At 41.7% G+C, this 20,014-nt stretch overlaps 1 protein-coding gene across 1 annotated transcript; it reads right to left on the bottom strand.

Annotated features, from left to right (window-relative positions):
* Nucleotides 1–715: 715 nt before the first annotated feature.
* On the bottom strand, nt 716–19,279 carry gnb1b (guanine nucleotide binding protein (G protein), beta polypeptide 1b). Its single transcript, XM_089009751.1, has 11 exons — nt 19,014–19,279; nt 13,669–13,771; nt 13,543–13,581; nt 12,445–12,551; nt 12,289–12,352; nt 11,243–11,405; nt 9,811–9,877; nt 9,532–9,733; nt 7,794–8,010; nt 5,388–5,503; nt 716–2,518 (listed from the first exon to the last, which is right to left on the bottom strand). Exons 2-10 carry the CDS (start codon nt 13,723–13,725, stop codon nt 5,397–5,399), a joined length of 1,023 nt encoding a protein of 340 aa, XP_088865877.1. The 5' UTR covers nt 13,726–13,771; nt 19,014–19,279; the 3' UTR covers nt 716–2,518; nt 5,388–5,396.
* Between the last annotated feature and the right edge of the window lie 735 nt (nt 19,280–20,014).

Below are 20,014 nucleotides of genomic sequence, written 5' to 3' on the forward strand. Positions count from 1 at the left end.
GACGTTTTATAATTCTTGTTACTTTTGTTAGTTGCACTCTTTTGTAGTGTGGACCGCCCCCTATTTTGAGTACAGACATGGTACAATCCCCACAGCTCGACTGTTCAGAAACGATAGCAAGATGGCCGTCCATTCACACCTGCATTCTGTGTAAACAATAACAATGAAATTGTGTCGGATTTGGTGGAGATCATTCGTGATAACTTTCATAATACATTGTTCATACGTGAGACGGTTTTAGTCTATGTTGCTTACATAACAGATGAGCGTTGGATAATAAAAACCCTCCCTCAGTGTAAACCAAAAGTGGAAGTGTCCGTCCGTGTTGGTTTGGAAGTCAAGCAAACCAGCCAAATAGTTCCAAATATTCCATAAAATTATATGACAAGCTATTGGAACACTTCAAATTGTCCGATGTGTAAGTGCAGATGGCTGTTCGTCAATATTTGTGCCTTGTGATTGGATAGCAAGTGGTTCAGGGTGTATCGCAACAGCTGTAGACAACCAACAGAAAACACTTGATCCTTGTGAAGATAAGCTGATTTGGAAATGGGTGGATGGATGTAAACACCTATACAAGGTATTGTATGATTAAGTGATTATCAAACTTTATATTGGTTTTACTCCTGATATTTGTCATACAAGTAGTCAAACATTTTGAATGAAAAAAGTGAGCCAAATAGGTCTATGGGATTGCAAAAACAACACTGCAAGATAACTCTCAAACAGCTTTTATTACAGCTTCAATCAATAACAGTACATTTTAGTACAGTATCTATCTTGCATCCAGCTCACCGTGGAACACCAACAGACTGAAAAAAAGTGGAAAGCTACATAAAAGTGCGGAGCTCTATTATATTCATGGAAACAAAGTGGAGGGAGCAGGACAATCCATCTGGAGTTGAATCGCATTTTCACTGGTGGCCACACACACAAAATACATTACATTTATTGAAGTACATCATTGTAGAGAAAGGAAAAAAAGTGAGAATGTCACACATTAACAAAAGTGTTTCTGTATACAGTGAAATGTTGCCATTCAGATGTTCTGCTTTTTCAAATTAAGACCAAGAGAAAATAGGAAAAAAAAGTGTAATATGGACACTGTGTGTATGTGTATTTTGTTCCATTAAGTGAAGATTTGAAAGATAGAAAATAAGCCTGCCAATGATACATTTTCGCAACGATTGTTATATTCTGAAAGGTTTGCGTCAATATAACTGGTACGCCTATTTGACACGATATATGGAGTCTCTTGCGTGTTAGCGCATAGCGTTACCAGTTATTAGTATGGAGAGTTGGCGCCCCAAAAATTATTGATCAGCTTCAAATCAATAGAAACCAAAATGGAGGGGGTAAGTAAAATAATCTAGGACTGTTTTTATCATTTATTTTATTATTTTAGCACCACTGAAAGCAAGTCTACAGCATGCACATCTAAATTAAGTTGTGTCAGACAAAATTAAATGTCTTAACTTAAAAACAGACAATTTGTTTTCCAGACATTGATTTTTTTGTACATTTCATTCACAGAGTTGCAACCGCAGTCCCAACCAAAGGAAGTGTCTATTTTAGTGGGTTGAGATGTTTCACCCCCCCAAAAAGTGGATGCTAAACACAAAACCCAAAGCCTCCCCCCACCGACCCCAATTCATGTAATAAAAATAAAACGACTGACCCTCCTCTGCCCAAAATAACCTCAACACCTGCCTTGCTTCACCATTTCTTCCCACCTAAAGTCAATGGCATGTACGATAATCAAAGAGGGAGAGATGTGGCGGTTTATAATTTGACAAAAGTTACTCAAAAGAACTCTTTTTTGCACTGGAATGACTATTCATAACTGAAAGCATGTACTTGGTTAGTTAATCATCGTATTAGTTGAGAGGCAAAGCTTCATGTGCAAAAAAGGGAGTGATTGGAAAAAGAGGGAGGGGAATCTTGTATATAAATACATTAGACATTTTGGAAAAGCTGCTTGTGTTATATGATCCAAGCTTTTTTTTCTTTTAAATGTCTGCATTTTTTTCCTCTCATCGCTCATTTGTGATTTAACTGGATTAGAAAGGACAAGCGGTCATTCAAACATATCTAAAAACCATGAAAGAAATACGACCCCCCCCCCCCCAAAAAAAAAGCAATTGAGTAACAAACCGTCTGAATAGGATTCTTTAAAAAAAAGTTAAATAATTTGTACAATTACACTCCAACATTTGCTTTCAAGACACACGTTTGAATGGGATGATAGTGTTGCTTTTTTTTCTCTCTCAAGATAACATGAAATGGTTCGAGAAGGAATGCACAAGTTTTTGATTTGATACCACAGGAGATCCTTTCTTTAATTAGGTGATAAGACAATTGTGCTCTTCTTTGTGTAGGAAAGGATTGTTTTTTTTCCCTTCGACATTTTTTGTTTGTTTGTGGTGTCCAAGTCAGTTTTACACAGTGTTGAAGAGGATACTGTGAACATTCTGAAGTGTTAATGGTCTTCCAGTCGGCTTTGGAGTTAAAAGGACATCTAGGGAGCAAAGACGAGAGGCAAATGTCAATAAAAAAATATAAATAAATAAAAACTCAGCCTTTTGATTCCGATTGCACAGACTCACTGAGGCTGTGTTCATGTAGTTGTAAAATCAAAATTACAGCTAATATTTACATTACACGTCTGTTGTTGGTTCTCAGGAGTGGTCCATCGATGAAAAGGTTTCTTCAGCCGTCATCTGTACTTCTTTGTATTTTATATATATACATACATATATACAAAAAAAAAAAAAATCCTCGTCTCACCCACCATGGGTGGTGTCTGTCCCCATTTCAGCTCGGGTCCTCTACCAGAGGCCAGGAAGCTTGAGGGTTCTGCGCAGTATCCGTGCTGTTCCCAGCACTGCGCTTTTCTGGACCGAGATATCCGATGTTGTTCCCGGGATCTGTTGCAACCACTCGTCGAGTTTGGGGGTCACTGCCCCAAGTGCTCCGACCACCACAGGCACGACTGTCACCTTTACCTTCCAGGCTCTCTCCAGCTCCTCTCTGAGCCCTTGGTATTTCTCGATTTTCTCATGTTCCTTCTTTCTGATGTTCCCATCACTCGGGACCGCTACATCCACGACAACGGCTTTCCTTTCCCCTTTATCTATGACCACGATATCTGGTTGGTTGGCCATTACCATCTTGTCAGTCTGTATCTGGAAGTCCCACAGGATTTTTGCTCGGTCATTCTCCACCACCTTGGGAGGTGTTTCCCATTTTGACCTTGGGGTTTCCAGTCCATACTCCGCACAGATGTTTCGGTAGACTATGCCAGCCACCTGGTTATGGCGCTCCATGTAGGCTTTCCCTGCCAGCATCTTACACCCTGCAGTTACGTGTTGGATTGTCTCAGGTGCCTCTTTGCACAACCTACACCTTGGGTCTTGTCTGGTGTGGTATATCCCTGCCTCTATGGCTCTGGTGTTCAGGGCCTGCTCTTGGGCAGCCAGGATGAGTGCCTCTGTGCTGTCCTTTAGGCCAGCCCTCTCTAGCCACTGATAGGACTTCTTGAGATCAGCCACTTCTGCTATGGTTCGGTGGTACATCCCGTGTAGGGGCTTTTCCTCCCATGATTGTCCCTCTTCCAGCACCTCATCCTCTGTTCCCCATTGACTGAGACATTCTCTGAGTACATCATCCGTTGGAGCCTTCTCTTTGATGTATTCATGGAGCTTGGATGTTTCATCCTGGACAGTGGCTCTCACACTCACTAGTCCCCGGCCTCCTTCCTTACGGCTTGTGTACAGTCTCAGGGTGCTGGACTTGGGATGGAACCCTCCGTGCATGGTGAGGACTTTTCGGGTCTTAACATCCGTGGTCTGAATCTCTTCCTTTGGCCACCTTATTATTCCTGCAGGGTATCTGATCACTGGCAGGGCATAGCTGTTTATTGCCCGGGTCTTGTTCTTGCCATTGAGCTGGCTTCTGAGGACTTGCCTCACCCGCTGGAGGTATTTGGTCGTAGCCGCTTTCCTTGTTGCTAATTCGAGGTTGCCATTGGCCTGTGGTATACCGAGGTACTTGTAGCTGTTTTCAATGTCTGCTATTGTTCCTTCAGTGAGTGAGACCCCTTCAGTGTGGACTACCTTGCCCCTCTTAGTCACCATCCGACTACATTTCTCCAGCCCGAATGACACACACACATATATATATATATATATATATATATATATATATATATATATATATATATATATATATATATATATATATATATATATATATATAGCGCTCACTGACGAATTTTCAGATTATGAGCGAAACGTCCGACACCTACCAAGAAGTACAGATGATGGCTGAAGAAATTTCTGCGACTTCTACATTATAAAAACGGGACCTTTGCATTGAAGTCAAGACATTTAATGGCAATTTCATTTACAAGTGCCATTCAAAACGCTCAAGGTCACTTTACAGTCACAGGATTAGTTTTTCTGCGGGTGACCAGCGGCACTCAAATAGATAGGAAGCTAGCTAGCTAATAGATAGCTAGCTAGCTAGATAGCTAGCCAGCCAGCTAGACAGCTAATAGGTAGCTATTAGATAGCCATTAGATAGCTAGCCAAAGAGCTAGATAGATAGCAAATAGATAGTGAGCTAGATAGCCAGCCAGATAGCCATCCAGCCAGCTAGACAGCTAATAGATAGCAAATAGATATCTAGCTAGATAACTGAAACCGGATAGCAATTGCTTTTTGCATTATTAAACAACCAGAGGCGCTAGTGACGTGTTTTTGTTCAAGTGGTCACTTTCCTCAAATTCAGCTTAGTATCTGTGGCCTTGACTGTCTGTATTTACAAGACAACGTGTGATTCAGTAAGTGAAACAGGTGTCAACAAAAAGACTCTGTGACTTTGTGTTGTCATATTATTTGTTATTTATATAGTTTTTTTTCTTACTTTTGACTTCAAGATGGCAGCTCCTGTATTTTGTTTTTGTACTCCTTTCCTTTCCCAACTTTGCTGCTGTATGTAAATTTCTCCACTGTGAAACTAATTAAGGTAAATCCAATCCAAATATAACTGCAGAACTGGCTGTGACAGAGCTGCCAACTCCGACATATCGTCCATATTTTGTTACACATTAAGATTAATACAGTCAAGTCATAGATCCAATTGGCCTAATTATTATGACTAAAACACGTGCACCAAACACACATTAGTTATGGTACATCTAACCATCCATTCTGTAATGTGCTTTTCCTTACAAAGGTCAAGGGGCATGCGAGAGCCTAACCCAGCTGGCAAAGTACACCCTGAACTGGTTGCCAGCCAATTGCGTGGCCCAAAGAGAAGAACATCCATTCCGAGTGTTCCATGAACAATAAATGAATGAATAAATAAATAAATAAATAAATAACCTTCAGGGTTCAATTCCAGATCTTGAGGAAGCTGTCCCAGGATCCTGTGGCAACCGCCATACCATCATCAGTAACGCCCAGGCAGCTCACGCGGTTGTCATGGCCAGCCAACACACCTCGAGGAATAAAAAAATAAAGAGTCAAAACCTTAAATCGGACATATGAATCAGCATTCACTTTTAAAGGACAACTGACCTCTCCGGACAAGTTGTGTCCATAATTTGTAAAATGGCTTCAAATGACTTCTACTGAGCGTATTTTACAAAGATTCCACCACATATAGCTATATTTTACGTTTTAAGACTCGCTCTGAACATTCAGGAATTCTTGTTTTTGAGTTGGTGACGAGTCCTCACGTGACGTCAGAAAAGGACCGCCTCCTGACCGTAAAGTACGCATTGTAGCGTCTTTCCATCACGTCAATGTATTTTGCTGCACTGTTTTTTTGAAACCCTTGTGTTACATTCAAAAGCCGCCAGCAGAGGGAGTCAAGCTCCATGGAAGGAATGTATTACCCTGTGGAAACGGGCTGATTCATTCCTCACAGCTCGGTGGCTATTTTGTGCCTCTTTTTTTGGGTGAGAGATTTTCCCCCAATGTTGCCTCAAAATGGCAAAAATAAATTCTTTAATCGATTGCAAACATGTATGCTTTCCTCTTCAGAACTATTTGAATCATATTCATAACTGGATGTGTAACAAGAAAGCATATTATCCGAATCTGAAGTTTTTATTCTCCAGCAATGCAAGGCGTCTTGGCGTGACGTCACGAACTGGGGGCGGGACTTTCAGAAAATGCCCAATTCGTAGCTCAATTTTTTTGCAGATTTTGGACACGAAGTCATTTTTATTGGTGTTTTGCATTTGACTAAAATATCATACTGCGTGTTTTGCGTATTTTAGATGCTATAAAACGTTTTTCTGGTGTCAGTTAAAAAAGTGGCGTCGGTTGTCCTTTAAAGGTCTTGGAATGTGTGTGTTCATGAGAGAAGATTCTGCGACACTGGCATCCATCCCTACCTCGCGTCGCTCATGACGACATTGGTTTAATTGCTGTATTTTCTGCAATACAAGGAGCACCTTAAAGAAGATATTTTTTCAAAAGCTGACCGTTCGCCTCATATATGGAAAAAGGTTTTAAATACAGTGATACCTCAACTTATGAACTTAATTGGTTCCCAGAAAGTGTGTGCAAGGTGAAAAGTTCGTCTGCCAAACATTTATTTCCCATAAGAAACCATTACAAATTTGAAAAATCTGTTCCTAGGTCCCCATAAAACACAATTCTCTACTAAATAAGCCTTAGAACTAGCCACTTGTGCCGGTCCCAAGCCCAGATAAATACAGAGGGTTGTGTCAGGAAGGGCATCCGACGTAAAAGCTTGGCCAAAACAAACATGCGGATCAAACCTCTAAAGATGGAGGACACTCATTTGCTGTGGCGACCCCTTGAAGAGAAAAGCCGAAAGGAAAAGAAGAACTACACAAAATATACCTTATTTTATGTATAATAAAGGTGCTAATGTATTGTAATTAAAGAAATAAACTGTACGGTATAATAAAGTCGTTTTATTTAACATTGTGATAGTAGTTGTCAATCGATGACAAACTTCTAGGTTGCCTCTTGATTGGCAATAATACCCTCACTCACAATGTCCCCTGCTAGCTTCTTTTCATTAATCCAAATCAACAGAAGTTTTTCAACATCTTCTATTGCCTGAGTCCGTTGCTTAGACAACACAGACACATCCTTAGCCACACGTAGCAATGGTCAACTTAGCATACTGGTACTGGGACGCTAAGTCACACAAACGCACACCTCGTTCGTGTTTCTCGATGCTCTTCTTCTGCTTGACCGTAACTTTCTTTTGTGTCCTCTTCGGCTTAACACTAGCCTGTGGTGAGGTCTTTTTCGGTCCCATAATAGCAAAAAGTACTCCAATCGATAACAAACCACGTCTGCACTCAATGAAAGGTGGTGACAAAAACTAGTCCGCCAGCTGTTCGACCGTGTGGTTTGGTGCTCTCCCGCCAAAAACTAGTCCGCCAGCCACTGTGGCATTCCATGTGGTTTGGTTTGTTTGCCGAAAACTAGTTTGTATGCCAAGATTATATTCTCGTGAATTTAATGTTTGTAAAACGAAAAGTTCATAAACTAAAGCATTCGTAAGCTGAAGTATCAATGTATGTCATTCATTGAAGGTGCCCCTCATAAAGCCTTATGTATGGAAAACATTTTAAAATATGTCAGTCATTGATTGGAGGTGCCCCTTATAATGCGGTGCGCCCTATGTATGGAAAAGGTTTTTAAATGTGTAATTCGTTGAATGTGCGCCTTATATTCCAGAAAATACGATACTTGAACTGCGAGTGGGCAAAAAAACTGTTTTTGTAAGTTTGGACTCACCGGCACGGTCGGCCTTTAGTGTGTCCCACACGTTGCAGTTGAAATCGTCATATCCAGCCAGGAGGAGACGGCCGCTCTTGGAGAACGCCACCGAAGTGATGCCGCAGATGATGTTGTCATGGGAGTAGATCATCAATTCCTGATCGGCGCGGAGGTCAAACAGCCTGCAGGTGGCATCGTCCGAGCCGGTGGCAAAGGCGTTGCCATTGGGGAAGAACTGGAAAACCAAAACGGGGGACGTCAGAATACACACTACTCACAAAGAGGTTGGAATTTTGGACTTTCAGGTCAAGATTTAGGATGCAGCCAAAATGCGCTGTATGTAACCTCGACAGCGCATCTTAATTTGATTATGTCACAATTTTGGAATACCCAGCGCCAACTGTTAAAATGTTTCAGGACTATTTGCACACCTTGAGTCCTAACCGTCCTACTATTATGTTTTTCGGTGACTCAACTAGATTCTCAAACAGTTGTTGCAAACTGCGAATGACAATTTCAGACTTATGAATGGCCACTTCCCAGCTGAGAACACTTTATTTGAAGTCTCTCTGTTGCACCATGGGAAGGCCATTAAACAACTCGACCGGGTTTGTGATGCAGATACAAGTACTTTCGGTTTAAAAAAAAATAAAATCTGATTAAATCGACTACATTTTTCCTATTCACAATTACAGTAAAGTCTCGTTATATCGATACTCTCGGGAGTCGGAAAAAATATCGATATAACCGGACTATCGATATATCCGATCCTGCAGCATGTAAATTTCTCCTTGCGTTCATAGAAATAGTATCGTAATAAGCAGTACTACCGATATAACCGATATCGTAATAAACAGTACTACCGATATAACCGATATCGATATAACCAGACTTTACTGTAGTTCGTTTGATCATTATTCGCGGTAATCTTGATCTAATACACAATGGACTGTTGAATTTCTAACTATGGGATTTGTCTGACCATTAAATAATTCCCTGCCAGACTAATTAGGATTTTAATACCTCACGTCATACAACACAAAAGAGAAAGAATTATGGGTCACTTAACTCATGCCAGACATGTGCAAAAGTGTCCACGCCAGTGCCAGGGTTTTTGTCATTGTCACTCGAATACCAGAATCCTCGGAACATTGAGTTTTAGGACTACACAAACATTCAACACTGCGTTAAAAACCTAAGAAAATCTTCTGTAATCAGAAAAAAATAGTTAATTCCTAAATTATACGGGTCTGGAGTTATATGAGGTTGAAATGAGGGTGGGTGTCCAAAATACAATACAACACATCCATATTGATTTATATAGCGCTTTAACAACAGCTGAAGCTGGAACTAAGCGTTAACATGGGAAAAGGGAAATGATGCCCCCTTGTGGAAGGGAAAACACATGACTAGAGGTCTGACCAGCGTTTTATCAGCCCCCAAATATCAAAACGCAAAACCTGAACAAATTTGGGAATGGCGGTCTACGTCATATTTTCAATTCCTGAATAAATTAGTGAATGGCAGTGAATGAGTTAAACACCTGGTGTAAAATTTACCCTCTAGTTCTTTGTCACAGAAAAGCATGTTGCGCAACAAGCAATAAAAGACCCAACAGTTGCGTATGGGCATTCACAGGTTGAGAAAAAGTTATAGGATGTTTCGGGTTCATCATGAAAATTTACCGAAAAGTGAAATATCCCTCATATTTTCTTGCCAACTGAAGTTACGTCTCTAAAAACAGACGTTGACTTACACAAATGGCATTGATGTCGGACTCGTGGCCAGTGAAGGTCTGTCTGCACATGCCCTCCCGCACATCCCAGAGTTTAGCCGAAGCATCGCAGGCACCGGAGACAAATAATCGGGAATCCGGAGCCAAAGAGAGGCTCATGACGTCACCCGTGTGCCCGGCGAACGTGGTCGTCTGCTGGCCCGTTTCGATATCCCAAAGGGCACTGTCACATGGCAAATACACGTGTCTCTTTACAAGCATTTGGAAAATGGATGATCAAAACAGTCGGCTTTCCCTTACCAGGTGGTGTCTCCCGAGCTTGTAACAATCTGGTTGTCATCAAGGAAACGACAGCAGGAAAGGTAGCCTAAAATGGAGGCACACACAAGGACAGTCATGTAAATATTTGCTTCATCCGTCATACAAACATGGCCGTCGTGGCTTAAGTGCTATTTCGAAAAAAGTACTTCAGACTTGTAAATACCAGTGTACCAGTTTGAAGCGAAGCAGAACACAGTAAAAGACTACTTTCAGTTATTTATTTCAATTAATTCAACCGGAATATGGCCTAATTAAACCTGCAACATGTAGTGAAAGACTGTGCTTAAAAGACAACCGACACCATTTTTTTGTTTCCTAACTGACATCAGAAAAACGTTTTATAGCACCTAAAATACCCAAACACGCCGGCTGATATTTTTAGTCAATTGCAAAACACCAATAAAAATGACTTAGTGTCCAAAAACTGTCACAAAATGACCTCAGAACTGGGGATTTTCAGAATATCGCGTCCCCAGTTTGTGACGTCACGCGAAAAAAAAAAAATTGCTTTGAAGATTTCAATGTGTTCAATTTGCCACTAAATTCAAATCATTAACAGCAGTTTGCTGCAACGAATTGTTACTACCCTCCGCAGACTTATTCGGTTTCTTAAAAAAAACGAGAATATCTTTGTTTGCTGCCATTTTTAATGTATTTTAGAGTTTTACTCATGTTCTAATGCTGCATATTGCAACCATACTGCATCTTTGATGTAAATAATGCAATGCACCATGGGTAAATGAATATACGATTATCCCTTTTGGCAGTTTTCCGGCGGATCACGGAAAAGTCAGACATTTTTTTTGTTCTTTTGACCTCATGATGGTGACGCGAGAGTGGCTGCCTTTCCTACAGCTCCTGTATTTAGGTTTTCTACTTCTTTCATAACTTTGCTGCTGTGAAATGTAAATTTCTCCACTGTGAGACGAATAAAGGTAAATCCAATCCAATCCATCGTCTACCACGACTTGGAACGCACCAAAATTAATGCAAGTTGATTATGGCTCGATATCGGGAAGGCAAAATGGCTGACCACTAAACCTAAAACCTCTGATGGAAAACAAACAGTTTTCAATTGCTGTTTAACTAAATTTGTCTCTTTCGCTATTTTAACAAAAGTATGTCATATGTGGCGTAGATCATGTAGCAATATGCGCTAATCGTAATAGACTTGCGCCGGTGCTGGCGCAGTGGCATTCCAAAGTTGCGCCAGTGGCTGTCAAAATACGTAAAAGGCGCAGCCCACATGCATCCATGTTTCCATGCACAAGTAAATTGGGGTTAAAAAAAATCATGACTTGATGATTAACCTTTTGTGACATTTATGTGGTCGCGTGCTGTTAGTTTCATATGCTTAAACTATGCGCCGCGGCAAAATAAAAATGTTGGGCAACACAATCAAAGCCCATACCTGTGTGTCCGGCGAGCTCGCGGCTCACGCGTACGTTGCCTTCGCGGGTTTTGAGGTTGTAAATGGAGCAGATGTTGTCTAAGCCGCCGCAGGCCACATAATTTCCTGAAGGTGCATACGCGCACGTCATCACCCAGGAAGAACGAAGTGGAATGGCGTGGACCTGCAATGACAGTCGACAGGATATATTTCAACCACCCAACTTTGTCAAACAGACGGCTTTTATGACCTGTGGTGATTCAAGTCAGCATTTGACACACTTCAAAGATCACAACGTTGCCAGATACTGCCTCATATAACATATTCCAAGAGCCCAGTAAACTTCTTTTCCTTTCGGCTTTTCCCTTCAAGGGGTCGAGTGTCCTCCATCTTCAGAGGTTTGATTCGCATGTTTGTTTTGGCCAAGCTTTTACGTCGGATGCCCTTCCTGACACAACCCTCTGTATTTATCCAGGCTTCGGACCGGCACAATAAGACACTTGCTTGTGTCCCCTTGTGGCTCCAGAACAAGCAACTCTATGAACTTTATAAAGACGCTCAGTAACGTGCTCCCAAACACAAAATGGTCATCGGCACAGCAGCATTCAAACAAAACTAGACTCAACAATTGATGACAATGCTGTGATCTTACCGTGAAATGGGCATCTCTTTCCCTATATTTCATCACAAACAGAACTTCAAAGTCCTTAATAGATGGCTAATAGATAGCTAGCTAGCCAGACAGATATTTGATACCAAATAGATAGCTAGTGAGGTAGAAAGATAGCTAGCTAGTCAGATAGCTAGCTAGATAACCAGATAGCCAGCTAGATAAGTTAGCCACTGAACATGTAAAAGGTTTGCATTCTATTTGAAATTCACTGAATTGTCATGTTTGCCATCGGGATGCACCAAAATGGATACTGCCTCTTGTAAATTATTCCAATAGCCAAGTAAACAAAGTTGCTTATTTCAGCAGTTCTTAGCATGTGACTGCTTCAAACATGTGGCCATGGCACAGTATTGTGCAGTGTGGCCTATTTGGAATGAGAAAAAAAATGACTTGCCTTGTTTGTGGTATAGCTGTCCCAAATAATTAGTTTGCCATCCTGAGAAGCACTGACCAAAAGCCTGAAAAAAAGAAAAAAAAATACTTTTGTCATATATTTTGTTGGTGAAAGCGACTATATACAAGTATGGCCATAAAAGCGGAGTGTGTATACCTGGAATCTGTTCCCCAGTGCATGGCATAAATTTTAGCCAGATGACCCCTCAATGTTCGTCTGGTACGCATCTGAATTCGCCCGACGGGATCGATGTTAGCCGTAATCTGAAAAACAGAAACAGGTTTGTTTTTCAGTATGAGAAAATGGTCAGTAAGGGTTTCATTAAAGTGGAGTGCATAGTCATCTTTTTATCTATATCGAACGCGCCAATTGTAAGGTTTCAACATTGCGCAATAAGGTAAATTCCGTTCATAATTGTTACAATTTTAAAGGTAGCTGTTAGTGCTAATATTAGCTTGTAATATTATAACCTAACACTAGATATCTAGATAAATGGATGGATAGCTACAGTATTTAGTCTGTCTGAAGAACAAAGAGTGACACAATGGCTGAATGAAATGCATACTACATTCACATATTTTTAACTCAGTCACTGCCAGATGTGCAAAAAAATGTGTCCACTCCAGGACACGGGGTTTTTGTTACTGTCACTCGAATTTCAGGACCCACAGAATATTGAGTTATGGGACGACATAAACATTTAATGCAGCGTAAGAAACCTTAGACTCTCTTCTTTCATTAGAAAAAAAGGTTGATTCCTAAATGATATGGGTCTGGAGTTATATGATCTCGAAATGAGGGTGGCTTTCCAAAATACAATGCAATACATACATAGTGGTTTATATAGCGCTTTAACAACAGCTGAACCTGGAACAAAGCACTAACATGGAAAAAAGGAAAATGCTGCCCCTTTGTGGAAGAGAAAAAAATATTGCCATTCTGTCCAGCACTTTATCGGCACTCAAGCATGAAAAAACAAAACCCCAAAAAAATCAGGAATGTACGAATTATCTTCCACTTCCCAATGGTGTGCTCTTTGGTGTTAATTCTTCACAAATAATTCAGATTTATATTTGCTTGAAGCCTGAAAATCCGACAAAAGATGTAAAAGTTTAAGGGGGACGAATACATTTACAAGCCATTGAAGGCACAAGCCGCGACTTGTTCCTTGTCATTTGTAGCAGTTTACATGATAAAAATTGTATTATTAAAAATGGCTGCATGTTGCGTGTAGATTATGATGTGGGTGTTTACCTGTGATAGTGTGGCATCTGCACATGCTTTCCTAGCATCCTGTCAAGAAGCGGAGAAAAAAAAACAGAGTCACACCATGCTTATTTTAATAGCATTGCAGAGTAAAAAATAAGTTTGTTGACTCACTCTGATTTGATTCTTGAGCTGCTCTGCCTCTTGGCGTAACTGGTCCAGTTCACTCATTTTCCTCCTTTTCAGTTAGCTCTCTCCAGCTATCGGGGCAATAGATCTAGGAAAGAAACGCGAGCTATTAATTGACACATAAGCATGGTGAAGCAAAAAGGCTCTTTATCGCAGACGCACCCACAGACTAGGCTTTAGATGCTGTCACAAGAACATGTACAGTTCACAGGCCATCTAAACTTTCCTGCCTCACTGCCGTGGCATAATCCTTCGCGCCAGACAAATCCTGTTGAGACCTGTTACTCGATTGACATGGAAAAGAAGCTGTCATCCATTTGGCCTCAATCACTGGAATATCCCTAATATGTTTTTGGTCATCAAGAAAACACTTATATTAATAATAGGAGTCCAAGATGGCGCCCGAGTAGGCAGCCGTCAGCAAGTGCTCTCATGAGACTTGCTTTTTTGTTGTTGTTGTTGTTGTCTCGTTTTCGTGTTTTCTTTTGTCACTTTGTGTTGTTGTGCGTCGTGTGGAACGGATACGGATTGTTTTTCAGCATTTTTGGCCACAACATTCTTCAAGGAGGAGACTGTGCTGAGCGGTTGCGCCTTTTCGGCAGCATGAATATGTCAGTACTGTTTTTGAATGGGAGGAATGTCGGTGCCATTCGACTGCTATCGCTGGACGGCTCTGGGGCCATTGCGCTTTTTGCGCCTGTAATGGGCAGCATCCTCACAGCCCCGCTTTGTTCCGCGGAAAGGTTGGTGCTGTTGGACAGTCTGCGGCTGGATGGATGCATGGCTTGAGGAGCCCGCGATAAGAAGAAGCGTCAGCGCAGAGCGCCGATGCGGATGTGGAACTATCGCGGCTTGGAATTGAAGCGGATTCACTTGCGACAGGAGATGTGAGACAATCTTTTCATCAATGGATGCTATAGCTGTGTGTTTGCTTTCAACATTTAGCTGGTAATCAACGTGCACATTCCACCATGATGTCCCTAATCCACCGGTGAAGAGACGCTTTGATCCTCTCCTCTTTCATCTGGAACTGCTTCGTGTAACAAAGAGGGTACAGAAAGTGCTTCAGAATGAATGACTCTCTGTGTCTTTGTGTTGTCATGTCATTTGTTATTTTGTGTTTTTTTGTTCTTTTGACTTCAAGACGGCGCCGCGAGAGTGGCTGCCTTTCCAGCAGCTCATGTATTTTCATACTTTCATGTATTTTCATTCCTTTCATAACTTTGCTGCTGTGAAATGTAAATTTCTCCACTGCAAGACGAATAAAGGCAAATCCAATCCAATAGCTGAAAATCCTACTGGACCCTCCACACCCTGCCCACCACCATTTCCAGCGACTCCCCTCAGGCAGGCGCTACCGATCCATGCGCACCAAATCTAGCAGACATTTAAACAGCTTCTTCTCACGTTGCCATTAACTCTCTAAACATTAACTCAAATATAACTGTATAGTGCCTCTTTGCAATTTTTTTATGGTGATACAAGTGCAGCGTGTTCTACCTGAGACAAATTCTTTGTGTGTTCTACATACTTGGCCAATAAAGATGATTCTGATTCTAATAGGGAGACAATCCTATGGTGATTTATACTCCTTTCATAAATGCTAAAATTGCATATAGATTGCGCTTATGTAGCACTTGATCGACACTACTACATGGTGAACAAAATGCTTTAGAAAGCCACAAATTCACACCCCAATGGGACAACATTGCTATGCAAGAAGCTGCCAGGTGTACTGGGACCATATTTATCGTGTTGTATCTTGCACAAGACACCTAAATATTGTGACCGGCCTGAGGATTGAACTTACAACCTCCAGGCTGGGAAATGATTTAATATCCAATACAGGGGGGGGGGGGGATTCAACCATCAGTAGTCAACCCATTCAATGCAATAAAGAGTCACTTGTTCAAAGGTAGCAAACATAAACACGACAACATGACTGCGAGCAACATTTTGCACACTTGGATCGATCACGTATCAATTATTCAAAGAGCAGTACATTAGCAGGCAGATGACATTTAAATGTTTGAAAATGAAGACGGCCTACATTTCTCTATTCTCAAGTCTGAAAACAGTTAGAAAAAAATAGATGCACGAGATGAAATGGTCCAAATTTCTCAATTTGGTTCACCAAATGACATCATTAAGATGCACGGTTAATACTAATGTGGAAATACGTCTTAGTTACCATATTTTCTGCACTATAAGTCGCACCTAAAAGAAAAAAAAATCAAAAGCTGACCATGCGCCTCATCATCCGGTGCACCTTCTTTATGGAAAACGTTTTAAAATATGTCATTCATTGAATGTGACCCTTATAATGTGGTGCATCTTATGTATGGAAAAGGTTTTTAAAGACAGTGATACCTCAGCTAATGAACGCTTCAGCTCACGAACTTTTCACCTTACGAACATTAAATTCGCGAGAATATAATCTTGGCATACAAACTAGTTATTCGGCGGACGAACCAAACCACACAGCGCCACATTGGCTGGCGGACTAGTTTTCCACACCCACTTTCTTTGGGTGCAGACATGGTTTGTTATCGAGGAGTACTTTTTCTGTTATGGGACCGAAAAAGCCCCCACCACAGGCTAGTGTTAAGCCGAAGAGGACACAAAAGAAAATTACGGTTGGCAGAAGAAGATCATCGAAAAACAAGAACCAGGTGTGCGTTTGTGTGACTTAGCGTCCCAATACCAGGACGCTAAGTCAACAATTGCTACCATCCATCGACAACAACCATCACAAAGGTAAATAAAACGACTTTATTATACATTACTTTATTTAATTACAATACAATAGCACGTTTATTATACATAAAATAAGATATATTTTGTGTAGTTTTAAGGCTTATTTAGTAGAAAATTATGTTTTATTAGGACCTGGCAACAGATTATTCTCAGTTTTAATGGTTTCCTATGGGAAATAAATGTTTGGCAGGCAAATTTTTCACCTCACACACACTTTCTGGGAACCAATTAAGTTCATAAACCAAGGTATCACTGTACCTGTATGTGTCTACCTTTATGCAGATTGATAGCATTTGTCTCTCCCTTCTCATGCACCACAATTCACAAAAATGTAATCAAATTGTTTGTTGATTTTGCTTCATCATATGTCCAAATTCACCGGTGTATCGATCAAAAATATTTGCTATGAAAAGGGTACATCATCAATGCAAATAGTGCTGTGTGCATACATTATTTCCCCATTGACCTCGGTGGATGCTTGCACTTCCTCTCCCTCATCACTTCTTCTTTCCCAAGCGCCTGATCAGGATCAGCTGACTGCCTGATAAACAATGAGTGCTGGTAAACAGCTTGGAGTTGGGAGCTCCAGTTGAATTCAGTGAGTGGTCTAAATGTCATGTTACCCAGTGTTCAACGATGAACATATTTAAATCGGCTGAAGCTGGATCACTGTGTGCGTGGTGGGGGGGGGGGTCATATCCAGCAATATCGTCATGCAAAATTCATAATCCCAAAGAGCTCAAATCCTCAGTCAATGAGTGAATGAGTGTACTGTAATCCTATCCATGTCCAGCAACACCAACAGCTGGTGAAACCATGTGAGGGCAAGGGCAATATGCTTTTTCCATTCATAAAAAGGCTTATTTTGATCTTAATTCATTTACCCACAACCTGCTTAGGAAAATTGCCTAGATTTGGTCACCAACAATAAAGCCATCACATTAATTACACTTTTTTTGTATTATCCTGGGTTCCATTCATGTATTGTTGGTTTTATTTTAATTCTGATATTGTGTTTTATTTCAATTGAGATAATGGCAACGTTTGTTCATGGCCAGATAATTTCTTATTTTTTAGTTCGTTTCCATGCAGTTAACTAAACAATGACAGTTAATCTGGGCCCTGGTGTGCACTCCAGTGATTTACCTCCAACTGGGATTGTTTGCATTGTATTGGCATACCTGCAGGGATAGCTGTCAATTCTAATCTGTCAGAAGGAGGCGAGCTAACATTACTAAACCCGAGAGCATTTCGCAAAGAGGCCTGAGGTTCTACCCTCCAGATGGCTCACAGTTGTATCGGTATTGTACTTGCAGTGCTATTCAGAGAGATACAGCTAAACGCCATTTTGCCTTCCCCCTGACTTGTCTGCCCGCTAGTTAGCTTAGCATGTGGCTCGTTTTAAGTGGGGCGGCAGCCCCCGCTCCGATCGTTGCTCTTCAGACCGACATAATACTCATTTTAAATGTTATATTCAGTCTCGTGACATGCTCGAATTCAAACATATTTCAACAAAATAATATATATTCTGCCCTTGAGTGTTAATAGCAACTTCACATTAAAAGCTGGAGAGGAGACGCTTCGTTAAAAGGGTTCTGTCGAGGCCAGTGGCTCTGCACAAATCCACTTACTTGCACACCAAACAATCTTGTTAAAGCACAAGCCATCCATTAGATACAATTACGACAGTCGGGCTGCTAATTTACCGATCTCAGTTCTTGATGAGCAAGGTCGGACTGGGGTGGCGAATACGGCCCGACGTTCCCTGCCATTAAACAGGGCGCACGACCACGCATCTCGTCTCAACTATTTGACTTAAAAGTATTAGAAATCAAATGTGAGATACAAAGAACTGGGTTGCAACAGACACCATAACTTCCTTCCAACAAAAGTGCTAACGATGCAACGCACATTCATTACCGTACGAAGAACCTCCGGTGACATTTAACGCGAACATTTCCGCACGTAACTACTCGCAAACGGCAACCATCGCCACCAAATAAGCACAACTAATTAGACAGCATATAGTATTATTTCTACTATAGACGAACACAACTGTGCGATCGTCGCCAACCGTGCATTTTAAGAATACATATATCGATAGCTAAATGTGCACGCATACGCGCGAGCGCACACACACACACACAAATCACTGCAATCGCAAATATGGTTTTTGATTGTCATCATTGTAAAGTTGATCTACGCTATATCGTTGGGATTGTTCTTGTAGCTTTTATTCGGGGCGGTGAGGTGGGGAGGGTGAGGCCGGAGAGTAAAGCCCTCGGTTCGGCCATGGGCGACGAGTCGGGGCTGGTTAACGGTGCACTTTATTCTGGAAAATATGAAATATCCACTGCTCCACGCGTATCCACATGGATTATACTTGTCGTATTGCTTTTAGTAAGCACCTTTGGGCGCTTGAGCTGAGAGAGCAGCTGACTTAAGTGGATATGAGGCTAAAAGCTAACGCTACCCCACCCCCGAGCGGCTTAATTCGGCCACAGTACCCGACCTCGCGCAAGATGATTAGGGGATAATCAAAACAGCAATACAGTCGCTTTATTTCAACTTACCTGCGCCAATGTGTTTTTGGCATTGACCGGGAAAAGAGACGAGCCCACGAAATTCAGCGAAGAGCCCCCAAGGCTAGCTCAAGAACTAGCCAGCCTCAGCTAGCGTCGCTTTGCCGAGGAAGCCCAACAGTCGACCAACCGGAGATGGAGGAGGGAGAAAAGAGAGAGGAGGGGTCAATCACACCCACAAGCTTTGCTCAGAACAAAGGCAGACACCCCGCCCCTCCAAAAAAAGTCGAAGATTCAAAGTTCGTTCGCACTAATTCACCACTACAGACACACCGCTCCCTCACCCCTCCACGATGCCGAATCGAACGCGTGCCCTGTACCGAGGAAGAAGCACTCTCGACCGGCCATCGAACGCGGCGATGGGCGCGGTGACCCTGTAGTCTTAGCTGGGAAACCCCACGCTGCAGCAAGAAAAGCAATGTGCCTCCACCGGTGATCTCTGTCGCTAAATCTGAACACTTCTTGAGGAACACTTCCACTGTTTTTATTTTCACAAACTCACTAACAAGTTGTTTAAACTCTATTGTTACGTCTTGAATTATTTGGGCACAACACTTTGCAGGGTGGCCTAGGTTTACGACCGAATTCCGTTCCTCTGATGTGGATGGAACACATCCGGATTTATATTCACTTTCACAACAGCCGAAGCTGTCACAAAGCGTTTAACTAGCCCATTTCATTTCACACCACCTCTGTTTTTTTGTGTGAATGCAAGACCAAAAAAATATGGGGACTACTGTAATCTGCTTTTAAAACCATCGATTAAAATCGATGAGAAGGTTTCTTCAGCCGTCATCTGTACAAAAGTGAAGATTTCGGACGTTTCGCCTCTTATCCAAGAGGCTTCGTCAGCGAACTAAAGTCTGACTGGTCGTATCGGCCCCATTTATATATCCCTAATGTCCAGACATGGTGGCGCCGGACACCGCTATGATAGGTCCCTACTCTCAGGTTGGGGGGGCAGAGGACCCCTCCCTGTGGCCCCACTGATT

This window comes from Hippocampus bargibanti, linkage group LG12 (genome assembly GCF_051943395.1).
Source record: "Hippocampus bargibanti isolate YZ-2025 linkage group LG12, ASM5194339v1, whole genome shotgun sequence".
Taxonomy (NCBI): Eukaryota; Metazoa; Chordata; class Actinopteri; order Syngnathiformes; family Syngnathidae; genus Hippocampus; species Hippocampus bargibanti.

What these genes read in the sequence shown, in the direction of transcription:
- gnb1b (XM_089009751.1), bottom strand. Translation starts at nt 13,725, where the DNA reads ATGAGTGAACTGGACCAGTTACGCCAAGAGGCAGAGCAGCTCAAGAAT. An exon ending in CACTGGGGAACAGATTCCAG is followed by an intron (nt 12,353 to 12,444) that starts GTATACACACTC and finishes TCTTTTTTTCAG; the next exon opens with GCTTTTGGTCAGTGCTTCTC. An exon ending in CGAGCTCGCCGGACACACAG is followed by an intron (nt 9,878 to 11,242) that starts GTATGGGCTTTG and finishes CCTCCATTTTAG; the next exon opens with GCTACCTTTCCTGCTGTCGT.